The 25,864-nt window shown below is 37.8% G+C and overlaps 1 protein-coding gene across 1 annotated transcript in view; it reads right to left on the reverse strand.

Annotated features, from left to right (window-relative positions):
- MYO16 (myosin XVI) overlaps positions 1-25,864 on the reverse strand; it is a 418,102-nt gene that overhangs the window by 182,805 nt on the left and 209,433 nt on the right. Inside the window, exons 20-22 of the mRNA XM_081084505.1 lie at positions 23,955-24,027; positions 10,097-10,249; positions 5,665-5,865 (exon numbers count right to left, since the gene is read on the reverse strand). Of these exons, the coding sequence (XP_080940631.1) occupies positions 5,665-5,865; positions 10,097-10,249; positions 23,955-24,027 (427 nt within the window). The remainder of the gene's footprint in view (positions 1-5,664; positions 5,866-10,096; positions 10,250-23,954; positions 24,028-25,864) is intronic.

Raw genomic sequence — 25,864 nt, forward strand, 5'->3', positions numbered from 1 at the left:
AGGAACCCTCGTGCACTGCTGGTGGGAATGCAAATTGGTGCAACCACTGTGGAGAATAGTATGGAATTTCCTCAAAATATTAAGAATGGAACTCCCATTTGACCCAATAATCCCACTCCTATAAATATATCCCAAGAAATCAGAAATACCAATCAGAAAGGATATATGCACCCCTATGTTCATAGTGGCACAATTTACCATAGCTAAGATTTGGAAACAGCCTAAGTGCCCATCAGCAGATGAGTAGATTAAAAAACGGGGGTACATCTACACAATGGAATACTAAGCTGCGATAAAAAAAAGAAGGAATTCTTACCATTTGCAACAGCTTATTATGCTAAGCAAAATAAGCCATTCAGAGAAAGATAAATATCACATGATCTCAACTATTTGTGGAATATAATGAACAACATAAACTGATGAATAAAAACAGATCCAGAGACAGAGAAGCATCGATAAGATGCTCAAACCTCAGAGGGAAGGTAGGGGAGGGTGGAGGTAAGGGGGAGAGATCAACCAAAGGACTTGTATGCGTGCATATAAGCCTAACCAATGGACACAGACACCAGAGGGGTGAGGGCATGACTGGGGGTATGGGGGGATAATGGGGGAGGTAAGAACACGTATGTAATACCTTAATCAATAAAGAAAAAAAGTTATCTACACTAATAAAAGAGAAAAATGGTAATTGGCGTACGACGATACCCTTTTCATTGGCTAATCAGGGCTATATGCAAATTAACTGCCAACTAAGATTGGCAGTTAACTGCCAACTAAGATTGGCAGTTAACTGCCAACTAAGATTGGCAGTTAACTGCCAACAAGATGGCAGTTAATTTGCATATGTAGGCACAACGCAGGGAGGCGAAAGGGAAAGCAGGAAGAAGCCCCCTGCCACTGACAGTGATTGGAAACCCAGGGGGGCGCTAAGAGCTGGGGCCGCCTTTGCCCTGCCCCCCAGCCATGATCGGAGAATCAGGCGCCTTTGCCACCCTGGCCAGTGATAGCAGGAAGTAGGGGTGGAGCCAGCGATGGGAGCTGGGGACGGTCGAAGCTGGCAGTCCCAGGAGCTAGGGGTCCCTTGCCTGGGCCTAAAGCGAAGCCCATGATTGCGGCGTCCCCCGCTGCCACTGCAGGTCCCCGCTGCCTGGGCCAGACGCCCAGGCCAGAGGCGTTAGGCCTGGGCAGGGGCGGAGCCTGCAACCGCGGAGGGCTGGGGGTCCCCTGCCCAGGCCTGACACCTCTGCCGGAGGCCTCAGGCCTGGTCAAGGGGCCGATCCGGTGATTGGTGATCGGAGGGTGATGAGGGTCAACTCCTCTGGCTGAGGCATCAGGCCTGGGCGGGGGGCGGAGCCGGGGATTGGGGGGATATGATGGTCCCCTTGCCCAGGCCTGAAGCCTGGGGCAGAGGTGTCAGGCTTGGGCAGGGGGTGGAGCAAGCGATCAGAGGGAGATGGGGGTCCCCTGCCCAGGCATGATTCCTGGGCCAGAGGCCTCAGGCCTGGGCGGGGGCCAGAGCCAGTGATCGGGGGGCGATGGGGGTCCCCTGTCCAAGCCTGACACCGCTGGCGGAGGCGTCAGGCCTGGGCAAGGGGCCGATCCTGCGATTGGAGGGTGATGGGGGTCAACGCCTGAGGGCTCCCAGTATGTGAGAGGGGGCAGGCTGGGCTGAGGGACACTCCCCCCGCACGCACACACACCCAGTGCACGAATTTCGTGCACTGGGCCCCTAGTTTGGATATAAGAGTCAAGTCCTTAAAAAATAAAAGCAAGCTCTGTCTTGAGGGTTGTAAAAAAATTGAAATTGAAATTTCATTAAGTGCTTCTAGAATAAATTTTAAAAGCAAACAAAATAATTAAATAACATTATTCCAAAGCTGGATTCCATTCAAGTTAACACAATTAACATTTATTAAACACCTCTTCAAGATATAAACACAAATTTACAAGGCAGGTCAGGTATATACTGACTTAAGATGCATCCCATGAAACTTAGAGAAAAATAATTTTCCAAAATCATTAATTATACCTTATTGTAATTTTTCAATTAAATCCTATAAATTCAATAAATGTATAATATAAAGAAAATATAGATTTAACAATCTGAATACTGGACTAAAAGATCGCTATTGTCATAAAGAATTTTTAAAGGCTAAGTGGGAGCATTAGGAAAGATCACCAAGAGTAAACATGTGTCCTTAGAGTCCAACAGTAAGACCATCCACGCCCTTGTATTTCCGATTACTAAGAGCAAACGCGAACGTTGGAAAGTGAAGAAGGCTGACAGGCATAAAAATGACTCATAGTGTTAGAGTAGAGCTCTGCAGATCCTGGAAAGAAAGGCGAATAAGTGGGTTCTAGAGCAAATGAACCCTAGCACATTGCTGGAAGCACAAGTGACAAAATTGAAGTTGCCCTACTTTAGGCACATCATGAGAAGGCAGAGTTCTTTGGAAAAGACTATGTAATGCTGAGAAAAATATAAGGCAAAAGGAAGAGAATGGCCAAATATAAAATGGGTTGGTTCCATAAAAGAGGCCACAGGCATGAATCTACAGGAGCTGGGCAGGGCTGCTGAGGATAGGACATTGTGGACATCACTCATCAGAGAGTTGCCAGGAGATGGAAACAACTCAATATGTAAAACATACACACACACACACACACACACACACACACACACACTCCTCTCAAATATAAAAGAAATTACTCTGGGAATGTTATCTATCTTATAAAAGCCCAGTGACTTCTACGGCAGAATGACCAGAATGACCGGTCGCTATGATGTGCACTGACCACTAGGGGGAAGATGCTCAATGCAAGAGCTGCCCCCTGGTGGTAAGTGCACTCCCACAGTGGGAACACCGCTCAGCCAGAAGCCGGGCTCACAGCTGGCAAGAGCAGCGGTGGTGACGGGGAGTGGGCCTAACCCAGCAGTAGGACATCCCCTGAGGGGTCCCGGACTGCTAGAGGGTGCAGGCTGGGCTGAGGGTGCCTCCCCCTCCAGTACACAAATTTTGTGCACTGGACCTCTAGTTTTTATATATAAAATCTTCCACTGACTTTCTCTCCACATCCATTAACTACTCCAGCCTTCCTTTGGCATCATTCTACTGTAACTTCTCACAAAGATGCTCTGGGCCTCACTGTCGCATCCAGGAGCATTTCCTGTTGCCTCCTGCTCCTCCTCCCTTTCTTTGACTCTTCTCTTTTCTCCGTGTTCTTTCTGGGCGAAATGATCAAGATACACATTTCCAGAACTATGATTGTATTTCTAGAAACCAGTCTTTCATCCCAGCGTCAAGTATTTTCAGCATCCTATTGGGACTTCCATTCAAACCTCAAATTCAAAACATCTAAAACAGCATATCTTTCCTTCAAGCTGCCTCATTCTCCGGGATTTCTTCTCTCGGCTGGCAGAATATAACCATACAGCGGGTGAGAAACCTCAGTGTTATTTCTAGCTACGTGTCCTCCCTTGCTCTTCAAACCCCGTCAGTCTGTCCCCAGCCCCTTCCTTAAGAATGCCTCCTCTGCATTCCCCAGCCACTGCTCACACTCAGTCCTTGCCTGAGTGTTTCCATAGCCTCCCTGCTCCCCGTCCATTTTTTCCTCAATCCATCTTATATCATGTTTTTCCTACTTCACCCCACCCTGTCTGAAAACATGTGATGAATGAACACTGTGAGAGGACAAAGTTCTGAACAGTGCATACATATTTACTCCTGACTTGGCCAAAGCAGTCTTTTTAGACTTGTCTACAGACATGTTCAATAGACTTCACTGAAATTCTTGTACTGTTTCCCAACTATGATGTGGATGGAAATGGCAGAATGATACACCACCTTCATGTGAGTTGCTTTCATATACTTCAGACGTCGAAAAGCAGGCAAGTTCCCCTTCCGGGATCCCTTACAGCTAGAATCTGATTGTTCTGTAGCACCCACCAGTCCAGCACTATGGCACACGCTTCAGAAGGCAGAAGTAATGGAGGCCACACATCTGCTGCCTCTTCTGTTTTACTGGTAAGCATGTCATGCAGAGGTTTTATTTTTCTCTGGCAGTGGACATCTCAAATATAAAAGAGATTTTTATAAAAGAGGCCAGTCCCAGTCACTGACCTCTTCCACGTGGAGTACCAGGGTATGGCTATTTAACTGGTATAGTTGGTAACATTAAATAACAGTCAGTACCTGTAACAGCAGCTTCTCCATATGGGTGGGGGATTCCTGATCAAAGATGAGGACCTAACTATCTCGGTAGTCTTGTCGTGTGGTGTGATTTTAATTAAGGTCATTTCCAAAAGTTCAACTTCGAGGCTCCCAGGAATTATTTTCCTGAACTGAAGTTACTTCCTGCTTGAACAGCTAGAATGGATTCTGCCATATGCAACTGAATTCTGAGTGTTACATATGCCATTCACTTGCAAAAGTCCATGTCTTTACTGGAATGTCCCTCCCTTTTAATCTTAGTAAGCTCTAACTTAGCCTTAAAGGCTTAAGTCACATTTCACTTCCCTGGAAAACATTTCTATATATTTTTAAGCTAAATAATTGCTTCTTTCTCTGTGGTACTATAGAATTTTGTTAATATTACTAATGTTATTGTAAACACATTGTATCATAATTACTGGGTAACTTACCTTTTCCTTATTTGACCATGAGCTATTTGAGGGCAAGGAATATGCTTTACTCCCCTCTGATTCTCTAATGCTCTGGGTTTGGCGTGTAGAGACTCAGTAAACACTGGTTGAAATGAATGCAATGCACTGAGGGTGAGAGAGTGAGTAGAGATTTCACCCTCTAATATGGAATTTGTACTAAGTGCCAAATTGGGGGGGAGGGATACCTGAGGGCCACAAATATAAGAATAGAAGACATTAACTATAAATGGAGCTGGACCAACGATAAGTGGGATGTGCTTCTAAGTATTAAAATATGGATACAATTGGACCTTGTGAAGAAGATAAGGGGGCTATTTTAAGCTTGAATGTGAGGGAGTTTAAGGGGGTAGGGATGGGAATGTAGGGAAACAGTGGATGGATTAGGAAAAAAAACTTGAACAGAGGTTTTGTATAGGGCAGTTGTAACAGGTGAGTCACGAAAAAAGAGAGGTATCAGCTGGAAGTAGTCTAATAGAAGCCTAGCCTGGAGAGTGTGACAATTTTTCAGACAGGTAAGAGTGATTCCCTGAAGGTTTTAAAGAAAGAAACACATTTTCCAAAGCTGGCTAGGGAATTAAGAGATCTGGGTGTTGCTTTCTTAGGTTGACATGCTTTAAGAAAAATACTACTAAAAACTATTTTAAGGGTAAGTAAACTCAGAGGTCCAATGCTTGTTTGGATTATGAAAATATCCCACAGTTCACATCAGAGCTCTTTGTATGAAATCCAGGTGTCTTTTGCTCATATTAAGTTATAATTCTCAAAATATTATGAGAAGGAGAAGGATCATACTGAACGCTTCATCACCCACATTCTAAAGATGTACTAACTCCTTATCAGCCTAAAAGAAAAGAGCTTAGAAATGGAAAAGTTTGTGGGTTGTTCACTTAAATTCCATTTATTAAAAGAAACTCTAAAATATCATAAACTTTAAAGCTTGTCCTTAAGACCTTTGGTCCATTAGTGCATATGATAAATTACGTACTTAACTTTGAACTTACCCGTCCTGCGTAGTGCATAATAGTGAATGCTGTGCCTTGATCTTTGAGGGCAACATTCCCATTCCCATCCTTCATGGGGGAATATACTGCATTTGTATTTGAGGATTCAAGGAGACTTTGTAGTTTTTTGGGAAGATTTGTTTCCATTGACCAAATCATTTGACTTTCTTCATCCAATAAAGAGAGAAATCCAGATGGCTTCTGAAAGTTAAGAAGAATTTTTTTTCTTCTGTTACTCAATTTGGTATTTTTGTTATTCATGAATGATCCTTTATATTTTCATCATTTCATATAAGGCACTCAGAAAATAATTGTCTTTACTTTTAACACACATCTGTTTTTGCTCACTGTTAGAATCAAAACTCTGATGTAATGTAGCCCCTCAATGGTATTTATTAATTAGAGCAGTGAATAAAAAAATTAAAGAGTATATTTTAATAACACTAAAACACTGGAGTTATTAAAAAGTATAATCTCATCTCAAAAAGAAAATTAAATTTCCAACTACAAGAAAGTTGCAATTCTTCTTGACCTATAACCATGTCAAATACTTCATACTTATGGTGACAAGTTACTTATCAAAAACCAAGACCTACAGTGATGTTGGCCATGAAAATTATGACAAAAATCTCATTCAGTGGGAAGTATAAGTGACCATATCATATTCCAATATTTAGACTTAGGAGAAAAGAAAGCTTGAAGCTTATAACTTATAAAATTGAAATTAAATGTCTGATAGTTTATTGTGCCAAGTAGGGAAAATAAAGTCATATAGTAGGCAACAATGTAAAATTAATCTTATATTAAGAAAAATAGTGCTTAAAGAACTTCCCCACCTCTGATACTGCAATCTCCCACACACAGAACACCATTCTGTCCACATGGTTTACCCATCAACTGAATAACTTTTACTCAGTTCTGTGCTGCTTATCTTTTCTTTCCTAGGAAAAAATTTCTGTTGCTATGTTTTAAAATAAGGTACTTTATATTACTTCTTTTTTTTTTAATCCTCACCCAAAGGGTGAGGTTATTTTTTCCATTGATTTTTAGCAAAAGTGGAAGGGGAGAGAGAGAAACATTGATTGGTTGCCTCTCACAGGCCACGAACCCACCGGCCTGGGGGTGGGGATCGAACCTGCAAGGAAGATATGTGCTCTTGAGCAGGAATCAAGCCTGCAACCCTCCTGTGTGCAGGCCGACATCCTAACCACTGAGCCATGTGGGCCAGGCTATTATTTCTTTATGTTATTCTGTCTATCGTCTGTCTTAATTCCTCACATCAAATCAATGAAGTATGAATACCATAAAAAAAAAGAATCCTTCTCAGAAAGTGAGATCTATATTGACCCTCATAGCAATTTCAGTTTTATTTTGACTTGAGGTGACTAAAACATACTACCACTGGCCTTACCCAATGTCATTTATTTGGACAACAGAAAGCCATTTTTTGTGTCATGAATATTTGAGTTGTTTTATGCCTTTCAGAGTCTCGTGCTCATGCTAAAGAAAACCCAAAGATGGTATACAGTTAGTTGTCTGAGGGCTGCAAAAGATGAGATCGTTCTGGTGCCACTCTTAGGGAACAAAGGTTGAAAGTGGCAGATATAGGAAGACCCTCCACCTGGTGGAGGCGCACACGCCAGGAGTGGCCTTCTGGAGACATCTGGCACCTAGAGGGCCATCTCTAGGAGGCGCAGCCAATGGCCTTCCGGGAAGGAAAAGGAAGAACTAATGAGGTGGAAATGCACTATGAAGGAACTGGAAATGCCTGCAGAAAGCAAGTTCACCTTAGCAAATTACCGAGAACACCTGGAGAGACAGTTCTTATCAACACAAAAACGCTTTTCAATAAGGAAATTTGGAGAAAAAAGTCCATTTCAAGGAGTGTTATCCTAGCAGGCAGTTCTGCATGATACATCACAAGAATCTCAGTGTGGCAGGGACCCCATAAAGAGTCTCCATGAATAGCACAGAGGTGAAAAAATGTTAAAAATATATAGGTATACAGACGGGTGAGGAGAGGCCTTAAAAAGCACTCATTGTTTAGAATATTTGTTAGGATATTGTCTGGATATTTAAATTTTTTAAAAAAGTCTTTATTTCAATTTATAGCAATCTTTTTGCTGATGAGTAAGTAAAGCAGTGATATTAACTCTAGCTGATTTGGCTTAGTGGATAGAGCATCAGCCTGTGGACCAAGGGCATGTACCTTGGTTGCAGGTTCCTCCCCTGCCCAGGCCCTGGCGGGGGCTCGTGCAGGAGGCAACCAATCAATGTGTTTCTCTCACATCCATGTTTCTTTCTGTCTTTCCCTCTCTCTTCTACTTTCCCTAAAAGTTAATGAAAAAAAATACGCTTGGGTGAGGATTAACAGAAAACAACAAACAAAGAAACAACAACAAAGAAAGTGTTAAAAATAAAGTGTGATATTACACTTTCAGAAGCTGCTCCTTCATCTATTAACTTGAAGCCCCCTCTCTATCTGCTGTTAAACACACACACAGACAAACACTCACAAGTGCACACAGACACGCAGTGAGGGACAAACGGGCTGCTTAAAGGTTGTGTGAAAGTGTGTCCTTATTTCAGGGGCAGTGACAGATCTCCTTTGGAGGTGAGAATTTTTGTTCCTTTGATAAAGCCTTTAATGGATGGGTAAGTAAATCAAAGGCAAGGCCCCAATTAGTTTAAGGGAAGTGATTAATTCTAAAAAAGCTAATCTACTCTGCTCCACAAGCAAGATGATATTTTATATTTTGCAAGGATGCTGTGGTTGGTTACCAACAAGATATATTTTTAAAGCATTATAATTTTTATTGTCTCCAAAAACTTTTTCAAGTTCACATGTGCTGCATTTTCTGAACATTTGCTAGAATGCCATGAAAAAACAGCAATGATCAAACTTACTGACTTGGCAAACTTGCTGCATTAGGAAAATGCATAAACGAAGAACACAGAACATGGAGAAGTAAGTCACAAAGAGGGATTAATGACCTTTCAATTCCTTCAGAAGTGAAGGCTTAAGAGAGAATGAATTGTTCCTCTGTATGTGACAGGTTATCATATGCATTTTCACCATAATAACAAAAAGCAGCAACACTGTGTGCGACAAACTGTACTAGACAGTTGGAGAACTTGGGAAGAATCTGGATCGACCCCTCCCCTCAGGGACATAAGGCAAATATACGTTCATTGAAATATAAATACAGCCTATGAAAAACTTGAAATATTAGTGAGTAGTGGAAGAGTGAAGGTTGTGAGAAAGGAAACAATAAGCTTCTTTTGTATTGTAGGGTATATGCTTGCCTGGCATACAGACCTGTGTATTTCACCCTACACTTAGCATGCTTTTTCACTACATTTGTGTGGGTATCAAAGAAAAGCAGCAGCCAGAAATGTCCACTCTCATTTCCAACTCATACTGATAACGGCCCTACTATTGAAATTATCTTTCCAAAGATGAAGCCTCAGGGATGACAGCCAAAGAGATAGAAGAAACATCATTCAGCTGACCACTGTATAGCAGTTAATGATATAGCAGCAAATGACAATGAGGGTGGGGGTACTGAGGCTCTTCATATACAGTTAAGTATATATTGCTGTCAGTTTGAAGATATTTTTAAAATCTCAAATAAGTTATGTACTTATGTATGTCATGATGAGGGAGGGCTTTCTGGAGAACTAAGGTTTCTAATGTTTAAAATAGGTTGACAAGTTGGTAGCAGAACAAGAGTATTTTACCATATTAAAAACACATAAAATAATTTATAAGTAAGAGTAGAAAATTAAATACTATTCTCCTCAGTAGCTGAATGTTATCAATTTTAAACAATGTTCATGTGTTTTAGAGATATTATGGGTAAATATACATAATCCTATATTAGTAGATAGGGGTTACTACTTATATGACAGATTTTTGTTTATATAATAGAAATATTGATGCAAAGATTCTTGCATTGCAAGGCAGAAACAAAGATAATTATAAACACTTGCTGATATTCTAAGAGGTATGCATATGTATTTTTCTGCCAGTTTTTTCATACTTATATTTAGAAACTTTAAAGATAAATAAAAAAGATTCTGAATTTATGTTATGTTCTTATTAGTCTTGCATGTTATTTTAACTAGTAAAATATAAATTTTGCTCATTGAGCATTTGCCAAAAGGAAAGTTTAGTAATATAATAAATGTGAATATTTTTATAACAGACTGATTTAATATATCTTGTTCTTTCAATGAATTAGTAAACCTTCAAATACCCCTTCAGAAAAAGGTAACATGCTCCTCAGTTGACTTTGAAAGATTATAAATGCATAGAGTCTCACATAGAAAGATATCTCAAAAATAAGGTCTCTTAAAGAAAATTGTCTCCAGCATATCTAAATGCATGTACTAGTATTCTGTAAAGTCACTAATTATATTACATGAATACCTGGAAAAAAAAATCCAAAACTCCAGTCTGGTTACCAGGAGAATAAGCTGTTTCCATGGTAATTCCCTCTTGTACACACTCTGTTTGCTCGTGTAGAAAAAGCACTTCATTGATATAGTGGTGTATCTTCTCATTGGTCATGTTGACACAAAGCTATTATGGGAAAAAGAAAACAATTCACAAGATAATATGGCCATGCAGATCCACTCTTTCTACAACACAGATTCAGATTGGTGAAATATTGACTCAAGAACATTCAACACCAATTAGTCTATCAAGATAAAGCATTGCAGTATTGTTGAAAAGCCAAAATAAGGAGTTCCACTGGATACATTGTCTGATTATTTAATTTAAAGAATGTTAAAAACAACAAGTATAGTTATAGCATTAACTTAAAAATTTGTAGTCTAAAGTATATTTGAGGATTTAAAAAATATTTCCAATAAATATTTGGTCTCTAGTCAACAAGTGAAGATAAAAGCGGGATTGACTGTGACATCCCAGGGAAAGGAGAAGCATGTCTTGCCTCCTCATTTCTGTTGCAAGAGAAAATGGGTTTCTTTCAGAAAGAATAACTGGCCTAAGCATTCTATTGCAGAAACTATGTCCTTTATCTGAAAATTTTTTGACATTTTCCCAAATGTTTGTTTTCTTCATTCCTATCAGGAAACAAAGATGTTATTTTTAACCTTAGTTTTAATTTCTTAAACTTAAAAATTATCTTAACATATTTTAAAAAAGAAAAGAAACCAAATCAGAATAAAGTCTTACTTCCCTCTAGGCTACTCTCCTACTTTTCTACTTTCTTTTTATAACAACAACAACTCAAAAGAGTGTCTCCTTATCTCAAATTCCTCTCCTTCCCAATACCGACAACAGTGTAATAAAATTTTGCCTCCCTGGTACCACTAAAATTGCTTTTGTGGAAGCCACTAGTGATGGGTGCAATTCTAAATCCAATGTTCAATCCTCAGTGCTCACTTTCCTTGACATGCCTGCCATATGTGACAATGATTCCTCCGCTTCCGTGGAGCACCGTCTCACCCGTCTTCCAGAACATCATTCTCGGCCCCCTACCTCACTCGCCACGCCTATGTCCTTCTTTGACTCCATCCTGGTGGTCCAGGGCTCAGTGCTCTAGCCTTGTTTCTTCCCTATCTACGCCCATTTCTTTAATGAACTCACTCAATCTCACAGACCATCATGTTCCCCCACCTGCAACCTAACCACTGTTACACTAGGTAAAATCTAAAAGCCACTTAGAAATATTTAGAATTCCGTAACTCCCTGGAAATAACTAAAGGTGAATAATTTACATAAATCAAAATAACAGAGAAAGGTAATAAAAAAGAAGCACGAGTTCAGCCAGTGTTGCTCAGAGCATCAACCTATGAACCAGGAGGTCACGGTTCAATTCCTGGTCAGGGCACATGTCTGGGTTGCAGGCTCACTCCCCAGTAGGGGGTGTGCAGGATGCAGCCATTAAATGATTCTTTCTCATCTTTGATGTTTCTGTCTCTCTCTTCCTCTCTTTTCCTCTCTGAAATCAATAAAAAAATATATTTTTTAAAAAGCACGAGGAAACTTTGTGGGGTGATGTGTTAATTATCTTGGTGGTGTTCGTGCTTTCAGAGGTTTGTATATATGTCAGCACTTATCAAACTGTATACTTTAAATATGTGCATTTATTATGTTAATTATACCTCAATAAAACTGTTTTAAAAATAGTAGTTTAAGGCCTCTGTCCAGAAACTTTACTAAGATAAAATGCATGTTCCTAGAAATTAACCCTCACTATTCTAATTCACCCTGCTAATCTCATCACCCTGCTAATCTCATCAGGATTGTAAAGCTCAAAATGATTGTAAGCCCTTGGTGTCCAAGGCTATCACAAGAGTCAGGGGTAGAATTGGACAGGGCAACTGAAACACCACACAGGGAGGGAGACCCTTTCCACCCGGCCTGGGATCCACCACCATCCCTGCCAACAGGGAGGCCCTGCCCACCATTCTGGGGCTCTGTGATCAATGGAAGAGCAGAGGGAGACCCTTCCCACCTGGCCGGGACTCTGGATGGGCCCCACTGCTGCCCACAGGGAGGCCCTGTCCACCCTGCCCACCCTGCCAGGGCTTTTTGATCAATGCTACATAGAGGGAGGCCCTACCAACCTGGCCAGGGCTCTGCGATGGGCCCGCCCAGCCTTGGCAGCTTGCCTCGGCTCTCGCAGCCACGGCTTTGTCCGGAAGGATATTCGGGGGGTTGTCTGGAATATGTCCGGTCTAATTAGCATATTACCCTTTTATTAGTATAGGCACTAGAGGCCCGGTGCACAGGGTTCACAGTCAGGGAGCCCTCGGGGGATGTCCAACTGCCGGCACGGGGAATGGGCCTAAGCTGGCAGTTGGACATCCTTAGCACTGCTGCAGAGGCAGAAGAGGCTCCTACCACCACTGGTGCCCTCCCAGCCTTGAGCCCAGCTTCTGGGCTTCTGGCTGAGCGGTGCTCCCCCCATGGGAGCACACTGACCACCAGGGGGAAGCTCCTGCGTTCAGCATCTGCCTCCTGGTGGTCAGTGCACGTCATAGAGACCAGTCCTTCCACCGTTTGGTCGATTTGCATATTAACCTTTTATTATATAGGATAATAGATAGCGAATAACCAATAAAGTAGAAATACACTAAATAAAAATTTAAATAACTTTATTAAAAATAAGACTTATCTATACAGCATATCTTGATACCCAAAAAGTAACAAATATAATTCTTAGCTCCAGGTCAGAAATGATGACCCAGGACTATTGCCCTTATTTACAATACTTTTTTTGCACTTCTTTTTCACACTGAAAAAATGGTTTCTGTGATTTGATGATAAATAAATGTCTATAGTTTGAATTAGCTTCCCTATTGCTTTCAATTACAAAATAAAATCTAAGTGAAAAGTAGAATATGAACCACACCACATTGGTTCTGTCTTGGAAGTTACTGTAAAACCTAAAAAATAAAATAAAGTAAAATAAAATAAAATTGAGAGAATTTTCTTAAACTTAGAATCACTCTTTGCATCATTTTCTTCTTCCTAGCCCTCCATCCATGATATCTGGAATTACTTGAATTTTCTTATTTCTAACTGACATGGCCAGTAGTTATAGAACTTTTCCTCCCTGCCTCTTGACAACTAGATTTCATGAGTTATACACAAACCTGGAAGTTTTATATATTTAAAACTAAATATTTCTTAAACTTGCACTTTTACTGGTTAAATCTCTGAATATAAAAAAATGCTAGAACTACAGTCACTTCAGGTGAGAGCATAGCATATAGAAAATTTAACTTGAAATGCTTGGTTGTCGAGGCAAAAACAACTGAATATGAATACAGACCAACAAATTCTGTATATTATGGCTAGCAAAGGGAGGGATGGAATGAAGAAACATATGTACTTCCTTATAACTCCTACAGTCTAGCACATTCATCCTCTTGTATTTTTTCATCAAAACTAAGTGGCTAGGAATGATTCTGGAAAGACAAATCATTTTTCATAAAACTGTGTAGCATCTGTCCACAGTAGTATCCCCACTGTGAAAGAAAAACATTTAATTGTCACTCTCATTTTAATAATAATCAAAAACAGAAAGTTCTGAAAATTATTGTGAGAGCAAAAAAAAAAAAAGAAAATTTTAAAGTTTAGTTCACTTTGCTTAAAAAATATTTTGAGGTTTTCCACTAATCTAGTAATATGTTCAACCCTCTAATGCTAAAGTAATTTTTTACTAAAAATTAATAAAGATTGTTAAATGTGGGGTGAAATACTTACAGAAAATGAATTACTCCATTATGGAATAAAACCATTAAAAATGTTCTCTTTGATTATAAGATATACACCACTGTAATTATTTTAACTTTTGATTTTAAAAAGTACATTAAATCATTTAAGATAACACAAATAGATCTTCTATCTCAGGGGCTTGATTTAAAAGTAGTTATGGAAGGTGTACCTAAATATAATATATTTTAGGAAATAGATTGCTCCAGAAATAAATGCTGAAACCATGAAATATAAGGTGATGTATGTTACTATATGAAACAATAAAAAGTAATCTAATAAAGGGTTCCAAAATAAGAACATTTGTGGCCGATTCTCTATTGTACAAGAAATGTCCAAATTATATGACACTTATCTTTCTCCTCATTTTGAGATTCTCTGATTGAAAATGCTTAGATAGATGTGAATGCCTCAAATGTTTAATAGACTTTTCTTATCATTTTGCATTCAGAATAGACTGTAGCTCTGTAGCTACAAAAAAAAATTTACTTTTATTTATTTATTTTATTTATTGCTTAAAGTATTACAAAGGGTATTACATATGTGTCCATTTTATCCCCCCGCCCTAGACAGTCCCCTAGCCTCCCCTATCCCCCAATGTCTTATGTCCACTGATTATGCTTATATGCATGCATACAAGTCCTTTAGTTGATCTCTTACACCCCTACCTCCTGCCCCCCAACCCTCCCTGGCCTTCCCGCTGCAGTTTGACAATCTGTTTGAGGCAGCTCTGCCTCTGTATCTATTATTGTTCAAAAGTTTATAATGGTCTCTATTATCCATGAATGAGTGAGATCATGTGGTATTTTTCCTTCATTGACTGCCTTATTTCACTTAGCATAATGCTCTCCAGTTCCACCCATGACGTTGCAAATGGTAAGAGTTCCTTCCTTTTTAGAGCAGCATAGTATTCCATCGTGTAGATGTACCACAGTTTTCTAATCCATTCATCTACTGATGGGCACTTAGGCTGCTTCCAGATCTTAGCTATGGTGAATTGTGCTGCTATGAACATAGGGGTGCATATATCCTTTCTGACTGGTGTTTCTGGTTTCTTGGGATATATTCCTAGGAGTGGGATCACAGGGTCAAATGGGAGTTCCATTTTCAGTTTAAAAAAATTACTTTTGATGACATCCTGAATAAATCCTCTTGCTCTTTTTTATTGAATTTATTGAGGTGACTTTTGTTAATAAAATTATATAGTTTTCATGTGTACAATTTTATAATACATAATCTGTGTATTGTATTTTTTGTTCAACACCCCAAATCAAGTTTCCTTCCATCATCACCTATCCCCCTTTATCCTCTTCTACCTCTCTCACCCCCATCTTTCCCACTGGTAATCACCATACTATTGTTTATGTCTTTGAGGTTTTCTGTTGTTTGTTTTTTGCTTAATCCCTTCACCTTTTCCCCCCAGCCTCCCAACCACTCTCCTCTCTGAAAACTGTCAGTGTGTTCTTTGTATGTATGAGTCTGTTCTATTTTGTTTGTTAGCTTATTTTGTTCATTAGATTCCACATGTGAGTGAAATCATGTGATAGTTGTCTTTCTCTGACTGGCTTTTTTTCACTTAACATAATACACTCCAGGTTAATCCTCACTGTAATAAAAAGTATGATTTCCTTCTTTTAATGGTCAAGTAATATTCCATTGTGTAAATGCACCACAGTATTTTATCCACTCATTTACTGATGAACACCTGGGCTGCTTCCAAATCTTGGTTACTGTAAATAATGCCTCAATGAACATAGGGATGCATACATTTTTTTCAACTAGTATTTCCTGTTTCTTCAGATATATTCCCAGAAGTGGAAATGCTGGGTCATAAGGCAGTTTCATTTTTAATTTTTTGAGGTAACTCTATACTACTTTCCACAGAGATTAATATCCAAAATTTATAGAGATCTTATAAAAGCCAACACCAAAAATTAAACACAAAAAATCAATTAAAAAATGGGCAAAGGACCTAAATAAACACTTCTCCAAAGAGGACATACAGATGGCCAAGAGTCATATGAAAAAATGCTCAACGTCACTAATCATCAGAAAAATGCAAGTGAAATAAGCCAGTCAGAGAAAAACAAGTACAATATGATTTCACTCATATGTGGAATTTAATGAACAAACTGAACTACTAAGCAAAATAGAGATAGACTCATAGACAATGGGCAAACAGCTCTGGTTGTGTGTGTGATGGAGTGTTGAGGGGTGGCAGAGGGAATGAGTGAAAAAGAAAAAAAAAAGGAAGAACTCATGGGCCTGGTCAATAGTGTGGTGATTTCAGGAATGGTAGTGGGTGGAGGTGGAAGAGAGGATAAATGGTGATTGAAAGAATAAAAAATAAAAGCCACAGTATCACCTCACACCTGTCAGAATGGCTATCATCAATAAATCAACAAACATATGACAGGTACTTCACTAGCAAAGAACTACAAATGGCCATTACACACAAAAGATTAAGCTCACTAGTAATCAAGAAGCTACAACACCAAGTACACCTCCATGGCAGTGATAAGAACTACATTTATTCTTATTGAAATTACTGTCAACTTGGGGTGGTGAACACACAATACAATACCCAGATGATTTACTGAATTGTATACTTGAAACCTGTATAATTTTACTAACCAATGTCACCCCAATAAATTCAATCAAATTTTTTAAAAAGACATGTATAAATAAATAAAAAAACAACAAGTGTTGGCAAGGATGTGGAGAAAAGGGAACCCTCGTGCACTATGGGTGGGAATCCCCTTGCTCTTGACCTTCTAACAGTTGACATCTCTGTATGTATGCCTAGAGTAGTGTTTTGACTAACTTGAGCATGTTTATAATAAAAAGAAGGCATTTAATTATTTTTACTTACTAATATTTTATTAAACTGAATTGTGGCTTTACTGAATTGCTCTGCTGTTTTAATCAAAATGATGATACCAAGTATGAAATATGAACAAAGCTAGGAAAAATTAGGAAGAACTGGAAGAAGTCAAAATTCCACTCTTCTCTTTTTTCCTTTCTTCCCCCCTCACCCCCCACAAGGAAGGTATAAAGCAATCTGCCCACTTTTTCTGCCCATGGGAAAGGGCTGTGGACTGTGCTTTTGAATAGAGCCACTCGAGTTGTTACTCCCTTGGTCAAAATGATTCTTAAAACATACAGCTTTCTCTACTGAGTTTCTAATAATTTTGAAGCTGCAGCATCGGGTGTTACTTTGTGTCATAGGATGATCCTTACAATATATCTGAGCCGTTTATTATATTTCACATTCTTTTTATTCTGGAAGAGGGGGGAAAAAGTAATTTATTAAAATCCCCCAGGGAAAATGCCAGCTTGCTGTGTAAAACTGAGTGGCCTGTGGAGTGATTTTTGACTCACAGCTTTAATTACAGCGGTGCTCTCCGGAAGGGAGCATGTATTTATGTTTCTAACAGAGGAGAGCGATGCTGGGTGGTAAAGGGAATCACTGGGAGCACATGCAGTTCAGAATAGAATGTTTTCAAACTCACTGTGAAGTAATGTGTAGATTAATATATTTTTTTACCCAAACAGTTTTCTTTTCCCTAAACTGTTGAAAGCACTCCCTGTTTGAACCAAAGTTAAAATATAAAAGAAGTACTATAACAAGAACTTTAAAACTGCCAGGAAGTATAGTTAGGGGACCAATACAAACAGAGCGTCCTATGTCAGATACCGAGTTGAAAATTGGAAGAATGTATCCCACCAACCAAATGGTAGCCAAAATCATGGCAAGAACCTCTTTATTCTTGATTTATCTTCACTGAACTGTGTTGTATATATGTATGTGGGTGTATGTTAAACAGAACCATAGAAAAATTTTTATAGGAAAATTAGTTTATGTATTAGAAGCATACATATGCATCAATAATTGAGAATATCATGGACTTCAGTGCAAAAACAATCATTATTTTTACTTTTCAACTCTATCCACCAGAATTGTGTTTGGGTTTCTTTAGATTTCCAGGTATTACAGTGGACTTGAATGTGGGTGAAAGGTGAGGATTCATAGATGAGAATGAACAGTTATTAAGTACTGCTTAATTAGCATGCACTTTGTACATAAAGTGCTGTTGCTAACGGGTTTAATAATAAAAATTACGCACCCTTTGAAAACACGTTTTAGTAACAGAACATTATTGCTTATCCAGATGGCCTATCATTTGTATTAATGACAAACTTAATTTCTTGAGTAAATTTTTACCAACTGTTCTCCCTTTATTACTCAGTGAAATATATCGGAAGCAAAAAATATAATGGAGCATGACATATACATCATGGAATTAAAGTGGGAGATTAATTAAAGCTGACTCTAGTTAAAGGCAGAGCCCCAGGCGTTGGACAGTGATTTGCAATCTTAGTGCACACTGGAATTAACTGGTGGCTTTTTAAAAAAAGGCCGATGTCCCCACCTGACCCCAAACCAATTAAATCAGAGTGGGGTCCAGGCACTGATATATGTTAAAAGCTTTCCAGGTAATTTTAATATGTAGACATGGCTAAACACATTGAGGTAGATGATGGAACAGAGCATACACAATCCATTAACTGATTTGCTCATTAATTACTATACATATATACATATATATGTGAGTATATATGTATAGTAATTGTGTGTATATATATCTACATATATGTACATGGGAGAGGAGGAGGATATTAGTTTTCATATATTCAGTATTTTTCAAATATATTCATCAAAACACTAATCGTGTAAGATGTAAATTACTAATGTCTAGAAAATAATAAAAATAGAAGCCTATTGGAGAAACACTGGGCTAAGCTACTGAGCGTCTCTGCAAGGTTTTTCAGGGCCTTTACTGTGCCGAGGTACTGTGAGTCTCCAACTCACTTTTTAGAATTCCTGGAGGTTTATGGGACTATTTTATGCTTTTCCCTCAAGTGAAAGACAATATCTCTTCTGATCAGTTTCATTTGTAAGATTCTATAGTTTATTTTGCCTTCGTTGAATTTCCTATGATTGTAGAGCCTTTCTATTCTTTCTCCATCCTTATTTGGAGAAAGTCACTTATATTTATTTAAAATAGTATGTTATGGAGAATATTAAACAGTGAAGAGGATAATGTAATGGACTTCCTTTTACCATCAATCATCTTCAACAATCATCAACAATTACCAACACAATGCTAATTTTTGTTTTATCCATTCTCCTAATACCCACAAAACTAGTCTCATTTAAAGTAATTCTCAGACATTGTGTCATTTAACTGGAAAATGTTTTGGTATGATTCTCTAAGATATAAGAACTTAAAAATACATCCATATTTCCTTTATCACACACTATTTCTATCAGCATTAACTTCTTTTTTTTAAATATATTTTATTGATTCTTTACAGAGAGGAAGGGAGAGAGATAGAGAGTCAGAAACATTGATGAGAGAGAAACATCGACCAACTGCCTCCTGCACATCTCCCACTGGGGATGTGTCCGCAACCCAGGTACATGCCCTTGACCGGAATCGAACCTGGGACCCTTGAGTCCGCAGGCCGACGCTCTATCCACTGAGCCAAACCGGTTTCGGCAGCATTAACTTCTTAATTTCTCAAATATCTAGATTTCAAATTACATCCATAGCTCATATTTTTTTATACTTAAACAAATCAGGATCTACATAATGTACAAATAATTAACTGACTTGTGTATCTCTTATATCTCTTTCAATCTATAGGTCACTCTTCTGCTTTTACATTTTTACTCTTGTATTTTATATGTTGAAGAAATTATGCTATTTGTGCTGCACAGTGTCCCACATTCTGGATTTTGCAGCGTGCACTCCCTAGTTTTAACATGTTATGCTGTCCTCTGTTCCTGTTAATTAGTAGTTAGCTCACAAAACTTCATTATATTCAGAATGTCTCCTTTTTTCCTTCCTCCCTTCCTTCCTTCCTCCCTTCCTTCCTTCCTTCCTTCCTTCCTTCCTTCCTTCCGTCCTTCCTTCCTTCCTTCCTACCTTTGTTTTCCTTTTTGGCAAGAACACTTGACATACATCTTGTGTTTGTTGTCACTCTTTTGGTAATGTTAGTAATGATTGATACTCATTGCTTAGCTTCATTACTTAGTAGGAGCTGCAAAATTGAATGGCTCTGATTCTGTCATCCGTTCTTCATTTATTTGTAGTGGGACTGCATCAAGTTATACTTATAAATTAATCTAGAGAGAATCAGCATCTTTATAATATTAACCCTTTCTCTCTAAAAATGCAGTACATCTTTCCATTTGTTTAAGTGTAATTATGTGACTTTCCAGAGCATTTTACAGATTCTCTCACTTCAGGCTGTTTACTCATTTTTAACAATGTTTTCTTCCATCTGTCTTCTGAAAAGGTGTTTTAAAAATATATAAAAGTCATTGGTTTTACATGCAGATTTTACAACTTTAACAAGTTCTCTCATTGTTTTCATTCATTCATTTTCTTAATATATAATCATCTCTGGAAGTAGAAATATTTTTACCATACCTTTCTACTTTTTGCCTTGAATTGCTTTCTCTTTTCTAACAACAGTGGCATTGCAATGTGTAAGAAGGTACCCTTTTTTATCATCTTTGTACTTATCAAGCGTTATAAACTGGAATTCACTGCGTAATGCTGAAGAGTCAACTGGAGAGGCTTTCCTTTGAATGGCTTAGGAGATACCCTTACAGTGCCTGAGATCAACTTCACATAATAAAAGAGAGTTTATAAAGTTTATATTACCTAACAGAAAGTAAGCTGATAATAATGTAATTACTTAATCAAGGTAATAAATGCAGAGCCTCTCCATAGGTACTTAGGTACTTTAGGACTCAATTTTTAGCATGCCCTTCTCCACTGAATCATCAGAGTAATGCTGATAGATATGGTGTTTGTTACTCTAAATATGGTGTTTATTATAATGTATGAAATAGCTCAAAGTAAAAGTTATTTATTAAGAGTCAAAGAAAATGGGATTAACACTTCCTAGGAGCTGAAACAAATTATTATCTAAAGGATCACAACCATTCATCTAATCTTTTAGAGCAGTGGTTCCCAACATGGGGCACATACTGTAAGGGGGCAATTTGACTTTTAAAGGGGGCAATTCAAGATGAGTTATTAACAGTGAATATTTTTCATTCCTTATGGTTCTAGGGGCCTTGTATATAGTATGTAAATACATATTGTGACATATTTATGGATTTTAGTTCTCTATCATATGTTTTGAAACTTTATTTGCTATTTTGTGATATTACATCATATTATTATTTTTTAACAATTTTCTTAGTGATTTCTTCCTCAGTACTTCAACTGTCCTTTTGTTCTTTTATTTTTCTCTTTCATAGATGCCATGTTCTTTGAAAGCTTGTTTAGACCAACTTAATGGCCTTTTAGGCTTCCTCCACATGAATAGGAGTTCACTTTTTGAATAATAAGAATTACATGTCACAGGGGGGCATCAGGATTTTAGAGATGTTTAGGTGGGGTGAGGCCAAAAAAGGTTGGAAACCATTGTTTTAGAGCTACTTGAGGATTCCAAGGTTGGAGAAGCTGATGGTTTAATATGCTTATTATATCTCCTCCAATTTGTCCCTTTTCTAAACATCTGTTAAGTTTCTTATGGAGGAACACTTGTCAAGAACTACATACATTTATTCTTCAGCAAGGAGAACAACTAGGAAATACACTGTGAAGATATTTTTCATGAGTTTATATGTAAAATTTCAATTTAGAACACAGTTGTTAAACTTCTAGTATATACAAAATGCTGCATCAAATACAACTTCAACCCTGTAGAAGTTGACATCCCAATGAACATTCACAGAGATGGGTCAAAAGCTTAAAACTGAATAAAACTAAACATAAAGGCAATAATATTTGTCTGGGCTTGAGTCTGAATATAATATCGGTTTATTAAGCATTTCTTTGAAAGTTTCCAATGGAATAAAAAAAATAAGAAAGTTCACAATCTATTAGCAACTCAAGAAACTAGAATGTATCATTCAAATCAATGGCCTTTAAAAAGTTCCCAGGCAAATTTAGGAATTTACTAAGTCCACTGTAAATGACTTGGGATTCATCACTAAGAAAACGATTTTATACTTCTAAATGGCTTCTAGTTACTATTGTGTACAATAGCAAAGCACACCTGCTAAGAAAAAGGTATCTACATTTTTAAAATATTAATTTGTCTAAGAATTGGTCTTTCAATTTTATCCATAAATGTCTAAAACTACCTTTTGCTTTTTAATAGAGATTCATTCTTAGGATTTGGGAAAAAATGTCATTCCTTGTTATATAAAAATCTCAGGTTGTGAATCTATTCTAAAACATATTATTCAAATATTTACCAGAATGAACGAATAATTCAGGATATACGTAATTATCATGAAATGAGATGTTTAATAAGAAAATAACATAAATGTTTTGTAAATATCAGTTACCAGCACAGTCTTGATAGATGACTGTGTTGGGGAGTAAAGCAGGGTGCTGAGAGCATGGCTCCAAGTAGAGGCCTTGACAGCATTTCACCTGTGACTTCTACATGTTAGCACATGATGGAGAATCCAGAGTCTCATCACAGACATGAAAGTGTGTAAGTTTTCTAAGGTTTAAATGTGAGGAATCGATATGGCTGCCAGTTACCATTCAAACACTTCACTGAGAAGTACATCACATATTGGCATTAACTGATCATGCTTTCAACTGCTCTCTTCCTTATTTTCATCACCATTTTTCTTATTAAAAGCAACAAATAAGCACAACCATGAAGTTCTCTTTTTTCTATGAATCCATGGATACAAAATTATGAAAAGAGAAAAATATCTATGGTCTTCAGCTTATTTCATTCTAGGTTTTTTGGAATGTTTTCTAAAAAACATGATTCATGATGACTCACTCTGGATTAAGTAAGTAAGTATGATTTAGGATGTACTCACAGGATGCTGTATCATCTTTTTAAGGAAAAAAAATATAGCTGAATTTTAAAAGTTTTTCCGGTGTTCCCATTTACAACAGTAAGGATTGCTATCCACCATTTCTTGAACAGGTACAGTGAGCCAGAAAACATCAGGATCTCTATAACAGTAATCTTGTTTAATCTCACAATTGTGTAAATCTAGAAGAATTCTAATTTTACAGAATACGAAATCCAAGCTCATTATAGACCCTTCATCTCGGCCCAGAAGCTTTGCTAATAGAAGTCACAGAACTAGGTTTCAAACTCACTCTATTTAATTCCTTGTCCAGTGTCCTTTACCACCCCATCATCTAGTTTAAAGGACAGCTGCACAAGTTATGCAATTATTAGCAGTTATCCCTAAACACTGGGGAGTTGTAATTCTTCGTGTACAGCTTGGTTTTCTACCTTTCCACTTGTATCTTTTTTCAGGTTTATTTTCCTTACTCTGCCTGGTAAGGCAAATTCTATTTCTACTCTCTTCTTTAACACTTAATTTTTAGATATATTTAACTTGATCAAACTATTTATCCAGTACTATTAAGATACATGAACAAATTAGTGCTTTTCAAGGTGCCCTAAATTGTAAATGGATTAAAAATAATCAATGCCTCTTTAATCTATTTCCATGAGTTTGACATAGTCATATGTATGCATGTCACGTAAAGATGAACCTACAAATAACAGCATTTAGCATAAGAGAGTATTTCCATTCTGATTTTTTGGCCAAGCTTTCTGAAGATCTTTGCCCTGATTTCAAATACAGATGCCCTCCGTCTGTCTCTCTGACCTACTTGAAACAGCATAAGCACAACTCAGCGCTTCATCAAGCATTGTCTTTCAAAACAAGTGCCTCTGTTTCAAAAATACGATTATGCCAGTTGCTTACAAGATCACATAAAAAACGATAAACTGTCAACAAAGCAGGGACATTAATTTTAAAACAGAATGGCAAAGTACTTCTTTTAATTATGTATTTGAAAGCAATTATGCAAATAGTCTCTAATGAATTAAAAACAGCCAACTGATTAGAGGGGGAAAACATTATAAAGTTTATCAAATTCCAAAAACAAACACTTACTTGTTCAAATTCATTCTTTTGAAATTCTTCAAAACCAAAGATGTCCAATATTCCGATATGCAAAGTCTGCATGCTGAAATGAGCAATGAAACAGTGAGTAGGCATCCTTCAAGCTCTTACAGGACCCCCTGCCCCTTGCTACTTCAGAACAGAGAAATCTGGCCACTTAGCATAACCCTGCTAATTTGAAGTACCAGCATGCAAATAATTACCGAAGAGTTTGATGAAAAACTCTGAAAATTAGAGGGGAAAGTGCTATTTTAATGCCTTGATTCAAACAGAGAACATTAAAAGAAATTGATTTCTAAGTTTAAAATATAAAAATACATGGGGTGGCTTAATATTTCCTTTTCTGAAACAGTCCTATGTCTTTTCTAGATTTCCTTTCTCTAAAGGTATTTGTGCCCACCTGCTAAATGGCTCTCATCTGCTAATACTTTATCTTGTTAGGTTACACAAGCAGGAATCAAGCAATTTCTTCATCATACATAGGTACAATATGAGGTAAATGATAAGCCACATGCTTATTCTTTGATAGATTAAATTCAGCCTCTTCAAAATTCACATTATGATCTTCCTAAAGGAATTTTTACGAATAAAGAAGAAGAAAGAACATGCAACTTGGTTGTAAAATTGAAAGAAATCAACCAAGTACCTTGTGGTACTTTTTCCTTGCCAATGTAAACTACACTGGAATTTGCCACAGTCTTGGACAGTTTAAATCACAGATGTTGGAACCCTCGTAGAGAGTGAGGAAAGAAGGAAGAAAACCTGGTTGGTGACAGCAGCCCTGACAACCTGGCTTCTGTGAGCAGTGTGGTGGCAGCACGAAGGAATGTGCATGAGGATTCTCCTTGCAAAGAAAGCCCTCCATGATGGATGATGATTCTGGAATGCTGGTGGCCAGGAGGGCACACCCCCACCCCTTCCACATCGCTGGTCCAGAGCATTGGGGCCCCTGTTCTCCTCCTTTTCTGCCAGTGGGTGTGCTATCTCGTCATCATCATGGTGCCTATCATTCAATACCACCACCCTTGCTCATGCAGACTTTGGTGGTTTTCTCTCCACTTGATTTGTCCAAACTACAGAAGCACATTGGCAATGGACTCATTTGTATCTGGATTTTGTTTTCACAATCAGAACATAATCATAATCCTTTCTGAAAGTGGTTCTCAACCTGCCTAATGCCACAACCCTTTAATACAGTTCCTCATGTTGTGGTGACCCCCAACCATAAAATTATTTTCGTTGCTACTTCATAACTGTAATTTTGCTACTTTTATGAATCGTAATGTAAATATCTGATATGCAGGATGTATTTTCATTGTTCGCGACCCACAGGTTGAGAACCGCTGCTTTAGGGTCTATGTCACTTAAATGACCTTTTTTTTAAAAAAAAGAAAAATAAGGTAGAGTATTGATTATGTGATATCCTGCCTCTAAGATGATTTGTTGTCAATGGTACAAAGATGAGCTTCAGATGCAGAAGGGAAAGCATTTTAAAAGTCCTTAATATGGACTTCACATGACAAAGAATACACAGCAGTGGGGGAAGGAAGAGTCATTCAATGGATGCCTCTAGGTAATGCATTTAGTTTTTTAGAAGAAACTAAACCCCACCCTGTGTGCCCAAATAAATTGTACACGGTTAGAGAGTTAAATGTTAGAACAAGAAACTATAAATGTACAAAAAACAACAACAACAAAGAAATATGATTTTGTTTTGCTTTCAATTCTGGGAAAAACCAAAGGAAAATGTTTAAAAGTATGATTATACAAACACACAAAAAAAAATCTGCAGCATAAATAGTATAAAATGAAATTCTATTAGAGGTATTATTTTAAAATGCATTGTGTCATTCTCATAGATATTTTTCTCAATCTATTGACACATGTGTGCAGTCAGACAT

This window comes from Myotis nattereri (assembly GCF_964212035.1).
Source record: "Myotis nattereri genome assembly, chromosome: 2".
Taxonomy (NCBI): domain Eukaryota; kingdom Metazoa; phylum Chordata; class Mammalia; order Chiroptera; family Vespertilionidae; genus Myotis; species Myotis nattereri.